The sequence below is a fragment of the Oncorhynchus masou genome, chromosome 26, assembly GCF_036934945.1.
Source record: "Oncorhynchus masou masou isolate Uvic2021 chromosome 26, UVic_Omas_1.1, whole genome shotgun sequence".
NCBI lineage: Eukaryota > Metazoa > Chordata > Actinopteri > Salmoniformes > Salmonidae > Oncorhynchus > Oncorhynchus masou.
In genome coordinates this window covers 20,879,453-20,896,849 of record NC_088237.1, presented here as the reverse complement: position 1 = coordinate 20,896,849, position 17,397 = coordinate 20,879,453, and the positions used below count along the sequence as shown (strand labels likewise).

The following is a 17,397-nucleotide window of genomic DNA, read 5'->3' as shown; positions in this document are numbered from 1 at the left end:
TATAATACAGGACACTGACACTACCGCGCACTATAATACAGGACACTGACACTACCGCGCACTATAATACAGGACACTGACACTACCGCGCACTATAATACAGGACACTGACACTACCGCGCACTATAATACAGGACACTGACACTACCGCGCACTATAATACAGGACACTGACACTGCCGCGCACTATAATACAGGACACTGACACTGCCGCGCACTATAATACAGGACACTGACACTACCGCGCACTATAATACAGGACACTGACACTACCGCGCACTATAATACAGGACACTGACACTACCGCGCACTATAATACAGGACACTGACACTACCGCGCACTATAATACAGGACACTGACACTACCGCGCACTATAATACAGGACACTGACACTACCGCGCACTATAATACAGGACACTGACACTACCGCGCACTATAATACAGGACACTGACACTACCGTGCACTATAATACAGGACACTGACACTACCGTGCACTATAATACAGGACACTGACACTACCGTAAACTATAATACAGGACACTGACACTGCCGCGCACTATAATACAGGACACGTACACTATAATACAGGACACTGACACTACCGTACACTATAATACAGGACACTGACACTACCGTACACTATAATACAGGACACTGACACTACCGTGCACTATAATACAGGACACTGACACTACCGCACTATAATACAGGACACTGACACTACCGCACACTATAATACAGGACACTGACACTACCGCGCACTATAATACAGGACACTGACACTACCGCGCACTATAATACAGGACACTGACACTACCGCGCACTATAATACAGGACACTGACACTGCCGCGCACTATAATACAGGACACTGTTCTACAGGACACTACGGTACACTGTCATACAGTACTGGCTATATAGCATACTTCTCTCTGGTTCTCTCTCACCCGCTACCAGACCTAATATAGCTGAACTCTTTCCCTCCTGGTTGATCATCAGTTAGGGTAGCTAGCTTCCTCCAGGCGAGTTCACTCACCTGGGGGAGGAGACTGTGGATATGGGTTAGGGTCAATCACAATGCAGTCTTTGCTTAGTGAATAACGAAAAGGAAATTCCAATTCACAATTCATATTGGAAATAAGTGGCCGTTTGCAGTTGTTGAATCAGAATTTAAGTGTTTGACAGAGTGGGGCAAAAAGTGTTTAGTCAGCCACCAATTGTGCAAGTTCTCGCACTTAAAGATGAGAAGCGTGTAATTTTCATCATAAGTACACTTCAACTATGGCAGAAAAAATGAGGGGGAAAAATCACATTGTAGGATTGTTTATGAATTTATTTGCAAATTATGGTGGAAAATAAGTATTTGGTCCCCTACAAACAAGCAAGATTTCTTGCTCTCACAGACCTGTAACTTCTTCAGTAAGAGGCTCCTCTGTCCTCCACTCGTTACCTGTATTAATGACACCAGTTTGACCTTGTTATCAGTATAAAAGACACCTGTCCACAACCTCACAGTCACACTCTAAACTCCACTATGGCCAAGACCAAAGAGCTGTCAAAGGACACCAGAAACAAAATTGTAGACCTGCACCAGGCTGGGAAGACTGAATCTGCAATAGGTAAGCAGCTTGGTTTGAAGAAATCAACTGTGGGAGTAATTATTAGGAAATGGAAGACATACAAGACCACTGATAATCTCCCTCGATCTGGGGCTCCACGCAAGATTTCACGCCGTGGGGTCAAAATGATCACAAGAACAGTGAGCAAAAATCCCAGAACCGCGCGGGGGGACCTTGTGAATGACCTGCAGAGAGCTGGGACCAAAGTAACAAAGCCGACCATCAGTAACACACTACGCCGCCAGGGACTCAAATCCTGCAGTGCCAGACGTGTCCCCCTGCTTAAGCCAGTACATGTCCAGGCCCGTGTGAAGTTTGCTAGAGAGTATTTGGATGATCCAGAAGATGATTGGGAGAATGTCATATGGTCAGATGAAACAAAAATATAACTTTTTGGTAAAAACTCAACTCGTTGTGTTTGGAGGACAAAGAATGCTGAGTTGCACCCAAAGAACACCATACCTACTGTGAAGCATGGGGGTGGAAATATCATGCTTTGGGGCTGTTTTTCTGCAAAGGGACCAGGTCGACTGATCCGTATAAAGGAAAGAATGAATGGGGCCATGTATCGTGAGATTTTGAGTGAAAACCTCCTTCCATCAGCAAGGGCATTGAAGATGAAACGTGGCTGGGTCTTTCAGCATGACAATGATCCCAAACACACCGCCCGGGCAACGAAGGAGTGGCTTCGTAAGAAGCATTTCAAGGTCCTGGAGTGGCCTAGCCAGTCTCCAGATCTCAACCCCATAGAAAATCTGAGGGAGTTGAAAGTCTGTGTTGCCCAGCAACAGCCCCAAAACATCACTGCTCTAGAGGAGATCTGCTTGGAGGAATGGGCCAAAATACCAGCAACAGTGTGTGAAAACCTTGTGAAGGCTTACGGAAAACATTTGACCTCTGGCATTGCCAACAAAGGGTATATAACAAATTGAGATTAACTTTTGTAATCGACGAAATACTTATTTTTCACCATAATTTGCAAATAAATTCATTAAAAATCCTACAATGTGATTTTCTGTATTTTATTTCCTCATTTTGTCTGTCATAGTTGAAGTGTACCTATAATGAAAATTACAGGCCTCATCTTTTTAAATGGGAGAACTTGCACAATTGGTGGCTGACTAAATACTTTTTTTGCCCCACTGTATACTATAAACCATAGAGAATGAGGGAATGCCATAGATAGTTTTCTCTGGTATAAACCTGTTGTCATCCTGAAGAAGTCACAGTGATGCTGAAAAGTTGGTAATTTACTGGGAGTTTATATATAGTGCTACTCTCTTTAATTTTGTGGCTTGTATGTGTCTCCTTCAACTCCTTTCTGTCCTCTTCCCCAGGACCACAACTATGGGGCGCGCCCCCCGCCCACTCCCCCGGCCTCCCCTCCCCCCTCAATGCTGATCCGGCCAGGCGAGGGGCTGTTTGTGCCGGGGGGCCTGCAGGATGAGGCTTCCAGGGGCACCACACTCAGCACCTCGGAAGACGGCAGCTACGGGGCCGACATCACCCGCTGCATCTGTGGCTTCACCCACGACGACGGCTACATGATCTGCTGCGACAAGTGCAGGTAGGAACTGGGATAGACCCTTTCCTTTATCAGGTCACAGTGACTAAGACCAGAGTCCATACTGTCCTAGCAGTGATTTATGAACATTCTCACCTTCAAACGATGTCAATTAGTGACCCCTCTCTAGATCCCCTAATGCATTGTGAATGGCTGCTGTTACTGACTCTCTGCCATCTCCTCTCTCTTCTCTCTCAGTGTGTGGCAGCACATAGACTGCATGGGGATCGACAGGCAGCACATTCCTGAGACGTACCTGTGTGAGCGCTGCCAGCCTCGCATCCTGGACAGAGACCGGGCCATCGTGCTGCAGACCCGCAAGAGGGAGAACATGTCCGGTGAGTGGAGAGATGGTGAGATATACCTTTTCCAGTCCCTCCCAGTGCGCTGCAATAAACGGCTCTCAGATCAGATGGCAGTGTGATAAAGGCTGTGCATGTCAGGCTGCTCTGCTCACTACTGCAGCCTCTTCCCCCCGTGAGTCTGGAGAGACCCAGGCCACAAATCATATTTTATTTGTCACATGCACAAGGTGTAGACCTTAATGTGAAATGCTTACTAACAAGCCCTTAACCAACAATGCAGTTCAAGAAAGAGTGAAGAAAATATTTACTGAAATAAAGTTTAAAAAATTACTAAAAGTAACACAATAAAATAACAATAACGAGGCTATATACAGGGGGTACCGGTACCATGTCAATGTGCTGTGGTACAGGTTAGTCAAGGTAATTTGTACTTGTTTTTTACCCTAGCACCACACAGCTGATTCAAATAATCACAGTTTGATGCTGAGTTGGTTATTTGAATCAGGTGTGTAGTGATAGAGCAAAAAGAAAATGTGTAGGGGCCCCAAGACCACAATTCTGATTCGGCTGCAAGCTGACACCTGCTGGTCACATCGAATAATAAAACAATGCAGACATTTAGAATGGCCGACTGCTATGGAAAATCTTGTTTTTACCTTTGAGAAATAAGTTGTCTAAATAAGTTAGAACCAGGAAAACTTTGCTTTGGTTGGACCCTCTGTACAAGATGCCCAAATAAACCTTTATTACCAATGCTTTATTAAGGCATACCGGTATGTATCTCTGCAGACGGGGACACCAGTGCCACAGAGAGTGGAGACGAGGTGCCGCTGGAGTTGTACACGGCCTTCCAGCACACGCCCACCAGCATCACACTCACCACCGGCCGCCTGGCGGGCAACAAGCAGGCCGACAAGAAACGCAAGAGGAGCGGAGACAAGGAGCCTGTCGCCACCTCGGCCCGAGCCAAGAAGGTCTGTGTTCAAACTTCCATTCAAACCTATTGACACTCAATAGTTTCTTATCTTGACCCCAACTGTACCTCTGAGCTTTACATGTGTTTGTATGTGGAGCAACTCACCTCCGAAAGAGTTTTGGCATGTTTATTTCAACAGAGATCTGTCAATTTGTTATGCACTCTGTAACGTCTCTTAAACTGGTGGTAAACCTTGTTGTTTTATGCTGTTTGTTGTCGAACAGGCATTCCGTGAGGGCTCCAGGAAGTCCTCCAGAGTGAAGGGTGGCGCTCCAGAAATGGAGCCCGGGGAGCACCCGTCTCTGTGGGAGAACAAGATGAAGGCTTGGATGGAGGCCTACGAGGATGCCGGCAGCAACCAGTACAGCGAGGACGTCCAGATCCTGCTCCGCGTCAAGGAGGCCGGCGACGGCAAGACCTTGGCCTACAACACTCACACGGCCACCTTCAAACCGCCCGTGGAGGTAGCTGGAACCGACATAGTGACCTACAAACATGTGTCCTCAAAGTGCCTGAGCAGGCAGCATACACACAGTTTGTACACACATATTGCCTCTGCAAATATCAGTCAGCCTCTTTTCTTATGTCCTGTTTTCTCGCCCCTCTCCAGAGCCAGGTTCAGAAGAACAAGAAGATCCTGAAGGCAGTGAGGGACTTGGCTCCAGACTCTCTCATCATAGAGTACAGGGGCAAGTTCATGCTGCGACAGCAGTTTGAGGCCAATGGATGCTTCTTCAAGAGGTGAGGACCCATCTGGTGGAAACCTGAGCTCAAATTTAAAAGTGGAATTCTACTCCTTTCCATAGTTGTATGTCTGAGACATTTGAGAGGGAGAGATTGATAGAAGGGGTGTGTTTGTGGTCCTCCCTTGGCAGTGAAGTCCCTCACGTTCTTTCTCAGCTGCTGTTGAGCTCCTGGCTGTCTTCCCCTGGTCACCATATGGACATCCCCAATCTGTTACTATGTGTCTGCCCAGCACTGCATTTCATTCATCTCTGTCTCTCTCTCTCCCTGTGTCTCTCCCTCTCTGTGTCTCTCCCTCTCTGTGTCTCTCCCTCTCTGTGTCTCTCCCTCTCTGTGTCTCTCCCTCTCTGTGTCTCTCTGTGTGTCTCTCCCCTCTGTGTCTCTGTGTCTCTCCCTCCCTGTGTCTCTCCCTCCCTGTGTCTCTCCCTTTGTGTTGTTCTACTCAAAGTTTGTGTCTCTCCCTCCCTGTGGCTGGAGATGTGTTGTTCTACTCAAAGTTTGACGGGCTGGAGATGTGTGTGGACGCCCGCAGCTTTGGCAACGAGGCTCGCTTCATCCGACGCTCCTGTACCCCCAACTCTGAGGTGAGTAGCCAATCGCAGACCACGATACAAAACCTATGGCTCTAAACCCTGACCACACCCCCCAGAGCCACTAACTTCAACTTGATGTAACCTCGTGAGTTTCAATAGGTGCCCCTCTCTCTCCCCGCTTTTCTCCACCTCTCTCTTCTCTCTCAGGTGCGGCATGTGTTAGAGGATGGTATGCTCCATTTGTACATTTACTCTTTGAGGTCCATCAGCAAAGGCACCGAGATCACCATAGGCTTTGACTATGACTATGGCTGCTGGTAAGCAGGGTGGAATCGATCACTTAGTACCACACACACACACACACATACATACGTATATATATATATCTCAGCAAAAAAATAAATGTCCACTCACTGTCAACTGCGTTTATTTTCAGCAAACTTAACATGTGTAAATATTTGTATGAACATAGCAAGATTCAATAACTGAGACATAAACTGAACAAGTTCCACAGACATGTGACTAGAATGTGACAGAAATTAAATAATGTGTCCCTGAGCAAAGGGGGGTCAAAATCAAAAGTATCTGGTGTGGCCACCAGCTGCTTTAAGTACTGCAGTGCATCTTCTCCTCGTGGACTGCACCAGATTTGCCCGTTCTTGCTGTGAAATGTTACCCCACTCTTCCACCAAGGCACCTGCAAGTTCCTGGACATTTCTGGGGGGAATGGCCCTAGCCCTCACACTCCGATCCAACAGGTCCCAGATGTGCTCAATGGGATTGAGATCCGGGCTCTTCACTGGCCATGGCAGAACACTGACATTCCTGTCTTGCAGGAAATCACGCACAGAGCGAGTAGTATGGCTGGTGGCATTTTCATGCTGGAGGGTCATGTCAGGATGAGTCTGCAGGAAGGGTACCACATGAGGGCGGAGGATGTCTTCCTGCAATGACGAGCTCAGTCCGATGATGCTGTGACACACCGCCCCAGACCACGACGGACCCTCCACCTCCAAATCGATCCCGTTCCAGTTTACAGGCCTCGGTGTAACGCTCATCAGAGCAGAGCACTTTTTGCCAGTCCTGTCTGGTCCAGCAACGGTGGGTTTGTGATGTCTGGTGAGGACCTGCCTTACAACAGGCCTACAAGGCCTCAGTCCAGCCTCTCTCAGGCTATTGCAGACAGTCTGAGCACTGCTGGAGGGATTGTGCGTTCCTGGTGTAACTCGGGCAGTAGTTGTTGCCATCCTGTACCTGTCCCGCAGGTGTGGTGTTCGGATGTACCGATCCTGTGCAGGTGTTGTTACACGTGGTCTGCCGATGTGAGGACGATCAGCTGTCTGTCCTGTCTCCCTGTAGCGCTGTCTTAGGCGTCTCACAGTATGGACATTGCAATTTATTGCCCTAGCCACATCTGTAGTCCTCATTCCTCCTTGCAGCATGCCTAAGGCACGTTCATGCAGATGAGCAGGGACCCTGGGCATCTTTCTTTTTGGTGTTTTTCAGAGTCAGTAGACAAGTCAGTTAAGAACAAATTCTTATTTTCAATGACGGCCTAGGAACAGTGGGTTAACTGCCTGTTCAGGGGCAGAACGACAGATTTTGTACCTTGTCAGCTCGGGGATTTGAACTTGCAACCTTTCGGTTACTAGTCCAATGCTCTAACCACTAGGCTACACTGCCGCCCCATTCCACAGGTGCATGTTCATTAATTGTTTGTTTCATTGAACCTGCATGAGAAACAGTGTTTAAACCCTTTACAAAAAAGATCTGTGAAGTTATTTGGATTTTTTACAAATTATCTTTGAAAGACAGGGTCCTGAAAAAGGGGTGTTTCCTTTTTTGCTGAGTTTATATATATATATATATATACATACATATACACACACAGACACGACAAGATTGGTCAACCTCAATCATGTTATCTTTCTACCTTTTTCTCCCCTGCTCCTTCCCCCCTCTCTTGGTCTCCCCCCCTTTCTTGGTCTCCCCCCTCTCTCGGTTTTCACACCCTCTCTCTCTCCCTCTTCCTCTCTTTCTTTCTCTCTTTCTTTCTCTCTTTCTCTCTTTCCCTCTTTCTCTCTTTCTCTCTTTCTCTCTTTCTTTTTCTTTCTCTCTTTCTTTTTCTTTTCTCTCTTTCTTTCTCTTTCTTTCTCTCTCTTTTTCTTTCTTTCTCTTTCTTTTTCTTTCTCTTTCTTTTTCTTTATTTCTCTCTTTCTTTCTCTTTCTTTCTTTCTCTCTCTGTCTTTCTTTTTCTTTCTCTCTCTTTCTCTCTTTCTCTTCTCTTTCTCTCTTTCTCTCTCTGTCAATCTTTCCCCCCACCCCCTCTCTCTCTCTCTCTCTCTCTCTCTCTCCCCAACTCCCCCTCCTCTCTCTCTGTCTCTCGGTCTCTCTCTCTCGGTCTCCCCCCCTCTCTCTCCCAACCCTCTCTCTCTCGGTCTCCCCCCCCTCTCTCTCCCAACCCTCTCTCTCTCTCCCAACCCTCTCCCTCTCTCTCTCTCTCCCAACCCCTCTCTCTCTCCCAACCCTCTCTCTCCCTCCCAACCCCCTCTCTCTCTCTCTCCCAACCCCCCTCTCTCTCTCTCCCAACCCCCTCTCTCGGTCTCCCCCCCTCTCCTCCCAACCCCTCTCTCTCTTGGTCTCTCTCTCTCTCTTTCTCCCAACCCCCCTCTCTCGGTCTCTCTCTCTTTCTTTCTCCCAACCTCCTCTCCTGTCTTTCTTTCTCCCAACCCTCTCTCTTTCTTTCTCCCAACCTCTCTCTCTCTCTCTCTCTCTCTCTCTCTCTCTCTCTCGGTCTCCCCCCCCCCCCCCCTCTCTCGGTTCTTCCTTCCCCCCTCTAGTAAATACAAGGTGGACTGTGCATGTGTGAGGGGGAACCCAGAGTGCCCGGTGCTGAAACACAACCTGGAGCCCACCGAGAACCTCGAGGCCAGCAGCCGCCGGCGGGGCCGCAAGGACAAGGAGCCCATGATGCAGCGAGGGGACCACCCGGACCTGGGCCAGAACCAGAATATGACCCTGGACTGTGACGCCAGGACCAAGGGTCTGGGGGCCGACGGCAAGCAGAGGAAGCTATCGCCCCTCCGCCTCTCTATCTCCAACAACCAGGTAAGATTTCCCTGGCAACACAACTCACCTCAATCCATGTCTCCATCACAAACATCCCCTATCCCCTCACGTTCCCCCCGTTCCCTGTCCTCCATCACCACACGCTCCCCCTCCGTCCTCCATCACCACAAGCTCCCTGTCCTCCGTCCTCCATCACCACACGCTCCCTGTCCTCCGTCCTCCATCACCACATCTCCCTGTCCTCCGTCCTCCATCACCACAAGCTCCCTGTCCTCCGTCCTCCATCACCACAAGCTCCCTGTCCTCCTTCCTCCATCACCACAAGCCCCCCCCGTCCTCCATCACCACAAGCCCCCTCCCTCCCCCGTCCTCCATCACCACAAGCCGCCCCCTCGTCCTCCATCACCACAAGCCCCCGTCCTCCGTCACCACAAGCTCCCCCCCGTCCTCCGTCACCACAAGCTCCCCCCCGTCCTCCGTCACCACAAGCTCCCCCGTCCTCCGTCACCACACGCTCCCCGTCCCACACGTCCTCCGTCACCACAAGCTCCCCCCCCCGTCCTCCGTCACCACAAGCTCCCCCCGTCCTCCGTCACCACACGCTCCCCGTCCCCGTCCTCCCCCGTCACCACACGCTCCCCCGTCCTCCTTCACCACAAGCCCCACGTCCTCCGTCACCACACGTTTCCCTCCCCCACGTCACCACACGTTTACCTCCCCGTCACCACACGTTTCCCTCCCCACGTCACCACACGTGTGTGTCCCCCCCCCGTCACCACACGTTTCCCCCCCCGTCACCACACGTTTCCCCCCGTCACCACACGTTTCCCCGTCCCCCCCCCGTCACCACACGTTTCCCCCACCACACGTTTCCTCCCCCCCGTCACCACACGTTCCCCCCCCCGTCACCACACGTTTCCCCCCCCACCACGTCACCACACGTTTCCCCCCCCCATCACCACACGTGTTTCCCCCCCATCACCACACGTCCGTCCCCCCCCCATCACCACACGTTTTCCCCCCCCCCATCACCACACGTTTCCCCCCCCCCATCACCACACGTTTCCCCCCACCACACGTTCCCCCCCCCCATCACCACACGTTTCCCCCCCCATCACCACACGTTTTCCCCCCATCACCACACGTTTCCCCCCATCACCACACGTTTTCCCCCCCATCACCACACGTTTTCCCCCCATCACCACACGTTTCCCCCATCACCACACGTTTCCCCGTCCCCATCACCACACGTTTCCCCGTCCCCCATCACCACACGTTTCCCCGTCCCCCATCACCACACGTTTCCCCCCCATCACCACACGTTTCCCCCCGTCCCCCATCACCACACGTTTCCCCCCCGTCCCCATCACCACACGTTTCCCCCCATCACCACACGTTTCCTCCCCGTCCCCCATCACATATCCTTCACCCACTGCCATTTCTCCATCACTGTTGAAGATTGCCTCATAGGAGCCTATAAGTTGTCTTTCCCCTTAAAGACTTTGTGTTATCATATTTAGCTTGTTTTCCATTTAGTTAGTGTCTAATGTCCATGCGTGTAGCCATTTTTCAATGTTTCTGTTTTGTTCTTGTTATCCATTAGTAGACTACTTGTATTCCTCTATCATCCATCTTGGTTCCCCCTCTCCCTGGCCAAAGCCCACTCCTGAACCCAGCCATCTCTCTCACCATGCCGTGTCGCGCCCTCTAGTGGCAGTTGAGACATGCTATCACGCTGTGTCCTCTCTACTGCAGGAGCTCCTGATAGCACCACTAGGCATCCCTGTACTCAGTGTTATACACAGAGAGAAAGCCCTCTGTCTCTGGGGTGGTCCCCAACCTTGTGTTCAGTAGATACCAAACGGAAGAGAACGCTCAGTGAAACAGAGGTACAATCTGAACCTGTCCAGTAAGAAATGTCTGTTTTCCTATTCCATTGCAAAACATTTTGTTGTGTTGTCCAATAACCCCGACCCAGGTCATAGGTCTTATCGGTAAGCATGTTGCTTCTGTGGTAGGGACTGGTAGTTCCCACGATGAGTGATTTTTAAGGACTGATCTGAGGGAAGCACACAAGCATGGTTTATACCTGACTCCAATAATCACCTAATTATGATCTTCAGTTTAGAATGCAATTAGTTTAAATTGGGTGTGTTTGTTAGGGATGAGGTGTGACCCCAATCAGGCCCCCGAGGACTGGCGTTGCCCAGGCCTGGTCTAGAATGAGGAACGGTGAAGAGGCTCAGACGTCAGAGATAAAGTGCTAGGCATTTCTATCGGAACAACGCGCACAAACCATGAACTGAACACGCTGAATAGGGAAGCTGTCCACATCTGTCATTGTGCGCAAACAGGCCTTTGTGTGACCACAAGAGCCACAACTTGACATATGACAGGGTAGTTGTTGGTTACAGGGTAGTTGTTGGGAGTGGGCTCCAAACAATGTATCACAAGGCACTACAAAAGTGAACCTGGTCTCTCGCTCTTCTTTGATAAGGGGTACGATTGCGTTTCGATGTTATTCTGACTGCCTAGGACCGAATACAAGCTCTGAGCAAGTTTGTGGACAGACAAACCCACGACGTCTCCAGTCAGTGCCCCCAGCGGTCACTCACTCCCCCTCCCCACCTACCACCTCACTCCTCTAGACCCTCTAGTCTGTAGCCAGACTGCCTGTGGTTGGTCAGTGCCATGATAAAGCACCTCTCCCCCTCTAACAGGATCCTACAGAGTTAGAGGGTGTAGAAGACCAGCCTGATAACTCCGTTAGCAGTGAAGTAGAGATGGAGTCAGAGGAGACCATTGCAGAGAGAAAGAGGAAGATGGTAAGTTCTGTGAGCCAGGGCTGCAGCGCACCCTGCTGTGTGCAGCCCCCCCCCCCCCCCCCCAATAGGAAAAAGCTCATCCTTGCTGGTATGGGTCACTGTTTGTGTGGTGGTGGTTCCCCCACCTCCCTGCTTCTGCTGCTGTCTCTGCCTCATCCTGTTGCTGTGTAGCCTAGCCCCACCCCCCTGCTCTCTGTTGCTCACTCACTTCCTCTGGCAGAGCCCTCAAACACTGAGGTTCTGTGTTTTGGTCATCATTATACATATTTTCCTCATTTATTTAATAGTTAATTTGCTAAACCCATCACACATTGTACCATTCTGGGCCCTCCAGAGCCACAGCCCTCAACCCCCTCCTTCTCCTCTCTAATTAGCTGAGTAAACAAGAGCCCCAGCCTCAACACACGTAAGTACTGGAACTCTCCCTGTGTCTGAGTATGACCCTCATACAGAATTGGCCAACTGTTTTGAAATGACCAATTACTCTCCTCTCTCCTGCTAAAGAGCTCTGGTGACCTAGAGAGTTGGACTCACATACACTCTGGCACGCTCTCCCTCTGTCATATACACACACACACACTCTGGCACGCTCTCCCTCTGTCATATACACACACACACTCTGGAAATTACCCTGCTGTCAGCTCCCTTTCACACTACAAGGCCCAAGGTGTAAAGCGCTGACTCATCGTTCTGGCCAATGGACTGGCGCCCTCTCTGCTAAATAGCCCTGAGCGAGGGAGAAGAGGGGGGGGTTCTTTGTTGCCAGGGCCTCATTGAGTCTGGGACATCCAATAGCCTGCCTCCCTCCAAGGGAAGCTGCAAGCTGGTCCAGGAGGAGGGACCCCCCCCCCTCTAGTGTGGAAGAAAGAGCTTCTGGATGCACTGTCGTCCTCTGACGTGACAATCACCCAGTGGTCTGGTGTATGTATGGTGTTCAACCACACATCCACAACAATGCCCTGTCCGCATGGGCTCTTAACACTGGTGATGTCTGTGTGTGTTAGGCATGGTATGTCTCCCACACTCATGTTAAAGATCCGGCTTGGTGCCAGGGATACAGACATGGCATGGAACACACAGTTAAAATGTTAGTTGCAGTAATGTTCGGTTTTGGGTGTTGCAGATGGTATGTAGTTGCTTGTCATCAACCTTGGTGAAAGTTGGTGATTGGGTTGGTTGCTATTGTCTTCGTTTTCTTTCCTTGTGTCGTGGGTTCAGTATGTGGTTTATGACACTGTGGTGAGGTGGTGAACATGTGGCCCAGTTCCAGTGGTGGTGGGTTGTGTTGAAATCACTGTTCATTCATTCAGCCCAAATAAAGTCTTCCAACTGGATATGCTGGTGTAAGCAGACAAGGTGAAGAAGCCCTGACTGGAAACACGTCTACAGGCATAAGGCAGCCATTCTCCCTATCTGCCCCCCTCTTCTCTCCCCTCTTTCATAACCCTGTAGTGGCCAGGTCACCTCTCCACACCCCCACCTGTCTGAGGATCAGCGACACACTGAAGCCCCTAGAGTGGGGAACCGTGGTGGTGTGTGTATGTTCTATGTGTGTTATTGGGGGGGACCGGGCCTCTTGTCTTCTAAACCAGGCTGTCTCTCTGTAAACCATTCAGGCCAGCCCAGCGGAGGAGTCCCATCTGCAAGGCGTGGGGGCCTCCAGCTGTCTGGGACTGAGTAAACCGGAGGTAAACCTGACCCACCAACCCCTACCCACCCCCAAACATACCCACCCCCGCCTGCCTGCCTTCCCCTCCACCTCATAGGGGACCCCACTGACTGACAAACATACTAACTCCCACCTCCATCTTCCCTCCACTGACTGGCCCTGTGGCAGACCCCAGTGTGTCTCTGCTACTGGGGGTGGTAAAACTAGTCTGGTGGAGGCAGCCGTGGTGTTCTAAACACCCTGAATGGTTTGTTAAGGGTTAGCGTTACGTTCCCACCTCCCACTTCCAGTTAGTTTGGTCTCACATCAACAGGGTGTTTACTTGTTCTATCTCCATTGGTTTTTCCTCCACTGGAAGAGGAAGAGGTGGTCCTTTTTCTGTCATTCTGCGCCGCCGCTGTTTTTTCTCTGCCAGCCAGACTGCCTCTTGCCTGTCCTGTGTTGCAATAACGTGTCCCTCCCCCTCTAGGCCCAGTGGGTTCAGGAGACGAGGCCACGTGGACTAACGCTTACTGCTCTGTCCTCCTCTCCTCTACAGACCCGTGAAGAGAGGAAGATGGAGGCCATCCTGCAGGCCTTTGCCCGCATGGAGAAGAGGGAGAAGAGGCGGGAGCAGGCCCTGGAGAAGATCGGCACCAAGTCAGAGGGGGGCATCAAGGAGGAGCCCCCTGCCACCCCGGAGGCCGACATGCAGTCTCCTGGTATCATAACGGTAATTGATAGTTGACTCAACATGTTCGTTATGCCTGCACTCTCTCTTAGACATTGGTTCCACCAGGTCGTTAGTATTAAAAGTGGATGTTGTCAATAATCTGAAGGTTGAGCTAATGGTGACTATAAACCCATCCAAAACTATGCTACTATACTCTATTCTAACCCTGTCTCTCCTAACCCTGTCTCTCCCAGCCCCTGCTAGAGGTGAAGGAGGAGCCTGGTCTCAACAAGCCCACGCCGGCCAAGCTGCGAGGCAGCAAACAGAGGAAGAGCTTCTCGCGGAGCCGAACCCACATCGGGCAGCAGAGGCGGCGAGCGCGCACCATCAGCACCTGCTCTGACATACCTCCCGGCTCGCCCGGGGAACTCCTGGACCCCCTGGCCAATGATAGCCTAGACGTAGAGGCCTCCAGGGACCCTGAACCAGAGGCCCTCTCCTCCCATGCCCCCGACACCAGCCCCCCTTACAGTGGCTCCCCGGCCCCTGATAGAAACCGCTCCGGGCAGAAGTACCCCAAAACTAAAAAGGTATCCTAGCCACGGCTCAGTGCTCACCCCTAAACACGACTAGTCACTATTCTATTTAGACTAATAGGAATGTTCTATTCCTTCTCGTGAAATGTCACTCAATAGTATAATTAAATGCAGTGTGGTTCTGACTGAAGCTCTCTCTCTGTCTCTCTACAGCACTTAGTGAGTGAGTGGTGCGTCGACAAGCAGGAGCGGTCATTGCGGACCCCAGAGCCGATCCCGGAGAGGCCCCTGAGGATCAGCAGCGACCCTGAGGTGCTGGCCACCCAGCTCAACGCCCTGCCCGGCATGGGCCCCAGCCCGCACGTCTACAGCACGCCCAAACACTACGTTCGCTTCTCCTCGCCCTTCCTGGCCAACCGCAGCCCAACCACCCCTGGGGTGCCCACCGGACGCCGGCGTTCCCGCGAGCTGCCCGACACGCCGCCCACCTCAGGCTCCTGCAAGAAGGTATGTTGTTCACCACCTCACAGGGGAATGGAGAGAGTTAGCTGTCAGGTATAGAAAAACAGACTGGCGGGGTTAACCGGGCAGAGGGACAGACTGGCGGGGTTAACCGGGCAGAGGGACAGTATTATTGTCAATAACAGAAACTTAGGTTTTCTAAGATGTAGCTGCCTTGGAGATTAGTGAAGGTGATTTGTATTTGTGGTTGACTTGTCCAAGTCCTCTCCCTCCCTGTCTTCTCCACACAGCGCTGGCTGAAGCAGGCTCTAGAGGAGGAGACCACCACCCCTCCACCCAGCAGCGGCCGGCCCACCCTGGTCATGCCTAGCGATGGCCCTCTCAGCCCTCCTATCAACGGGGACTCTGACAGCCCACTCCCCTACAACGGCAGCTGCACCTTGCCAGGTGAGGACTCTGGTGAGGACTCAGGAATGTGTTTCTCATCACTTAGAAGGAACATAAGTCTTGTATGCAAGACTTGTCTGTTTTTTTGCATGTGAGTAACCCTTTCTCTCTCTCTCTCTCTGTGTGTGTGTGTGTGTGTGTGTGATAGAGTTGCCCACTCCTCTGAAGAAGCGGCGCCTGGGTCTGTGTCCACTGGACGCCTGCATGTCAGAGAGCTCCACCCCCTACGGCTCTCCCTGCGCAACGCCAACCCGGGCCGACCTATCAGAAACGCCGGGTACACCCTTGCTGCTGGCCACACCACCCCGCGTCACCCGTACGGAAGAGCCGAGCCCCGAGCCTCTACCTAGCACCCCCACACACACACTCAGTGCCCCGCAGGAAGTAAGACACGCACTCTCACCTACAAACACACACTTATAGAGGGAAGTGAACAATGTGTTAATATCTCTGTTCCTGTGTCCACAGAGCGAGTCTTCCCTGGACAGCTCACCAGAGGGCAGTCGCAGACCCAGCCCCCAAGAGGCTGAGCGGCCACCTTCGCTGCTCTCCTCCCCCTGTGTAGCGGTCAGGGCTCCCAGTCTGGATGTGTTGCCCCCCCAAGAGGCCAAGACCAGTGCCCCCCTGAGCCCCCAGCCCCCCACCCCCGAGTCCCAGGACTGTGTGGGAGAGGAGGGGCCAGAGACGGTGACTGAGGGCAGCAGCGACACCCCCTCCTCCACAGACCCAGCCTCTTCCTCCCTCCTCCCCCTGGATGAAGAGTCCAGAGAGAGTGGGTCTGTCAGGGCCAGGGGGTCTGTCCTTCTCCCCCATCAACTCTAACCTGAGGGACCTTACCCCCTCACACACCCTGGAGCCCATCTTGGCCTTCAGGCCTGAGGCTGTGGCTGGTGTTGTGGCAGTGACAGTGACAGTACCAGTACCCCTGGCAGCAGGACCCTTCACAGAGGCTGCAGGGTCTCTCTTCTACCCCTGCCCTGAGGAGGGGGGAACGCTGGCCTTCTCTCGTTCACTAAGTGGAGACAGCACCGGAGAGGGAGGGTCAGGACAGAATCCCCCACAGAAGAAAAAGGTGAGTTGCTATATTCTCTATTCAGCCTGCCCATTCAATCTGTGTTACGGTTCCTGGACTGATAACGGTACGTCTGTTTCTGTGTGATGTCATGTGTTTTCCCAGGTGTCTTTGCTGGAGTACAGGAAACGTCAGCGCGAGGCGCGGCGCAGCGGCTCCAGAATGGAGTGCGGCTCGCCTGTCTCTACAACACCTACCCTGGTGGAGATGTTCCCTCTGCCCATGGAGACCACCCAAGAGCCTCCACCCCTGGCTCCTGCTCTGGCCCAAGCTCCAGTGGCCCCTGTTGCAGTGGCCCCCATCCCGCCTGAGTCAAATACCCCCCAGCCCAGCGAGGACACAGAGCCCCCTGTCGAGGGGGAGAGAGAGGGGGGAGAGGGACAGTGGACCTCGTCCACCTCGGTGGAGCAGGCAAGAGAGCGTGGCTACCACAGAGCCCTGTCGCTTAGTGACCACAGCAAGGACAAAGGTATACATACACACACACACACACACACACACACACACACACACACCACTTGGACATAACTTCTTTACTGATGAAAGTTTAATTGTAATAATGTGTGCTTGTTTCAGATGGAGAGACCGAGGGCAGTGAGGCCCCAGTCAGAGATTGTTCATCTCCTAGCCTGCAGAGGACCCCAACCCACACGGTAAGAAACATTCTACTTTCTGGCTCAAACAGTAGTGTGAAGTACATGCTGCTGCCAAGCACAGCCATCACACAGCCTATAGTGTAGGTCAGGGGTCAGCAACATGAGCCAAACAGTCAAAGTTTTGATTTTAGTTTTCGGTCTGTAAAATTCAGGAAATCTGTTCCCAAGTATTCCTACAAAGAATAAGACATGATGGTGTCTCAATGTGATCAAGGTATGACATGATTGTTATTTTCAAATACAATCTCTTTTTGTCGTCAGTTTGCAGT

At 51.7% G+C, this 17,397-nt stretch overlaps 1 protein-coding gene across 1 annotated transcript in view; it reads left to right on the top strand.

Annotated features, from left to right (window-relative positions):
- LOC135515010 (inactive histone-lysine N-methyltransferase 2E-like) overlaps positions 1-17,397 on the top strand; it is a 38,178-nt gene that overhangs the window by 18,339 nt on the left and 2,442 nt on the right. Inside the window, 19 exon segments of the mRNA XM_064938803.1 lie at positions 2,956-3,185; positions 3,381-3,535; positions 4,253-4,461; positions 4,688-4,927; positions 5,074-5,216; positions 5,686-5,791; positions 5,948-6,057; positions 8,581-8,848; positions 11,530-11,634; positions 13,251-13,322; positions 13,842-14,015; positions 14,210-14,545; positions 14,705-14,998; positions 15,244-15,412; positions 15,549-15,784; positions 15,869-16,146; positions 16,148-16,472; positions 16,578-16,941; positions 17,049-17,125. Coding sequence (XP_064794875.1) covers positions 2,956-3,185; positions 3,381-3,535; positions 4,253-4,461; positions 4,688-4,927; positions 5,074-5,216; positions 5,686-5,791; positions 5,948-6,057; positions 8,581-8,848; positions 11,530-11,634; positions 13,251-13,322; positions 13,842-14,015; positions 14,210-14,545; positions 14,705-14,998; positions 15,244-15,412; positions 15,549-15,784; positions 15,869-16,146; positions 16,148-16,472; positions 16,578-16,941; positions 17,049-17,125 — 3,891 coding nt within the window.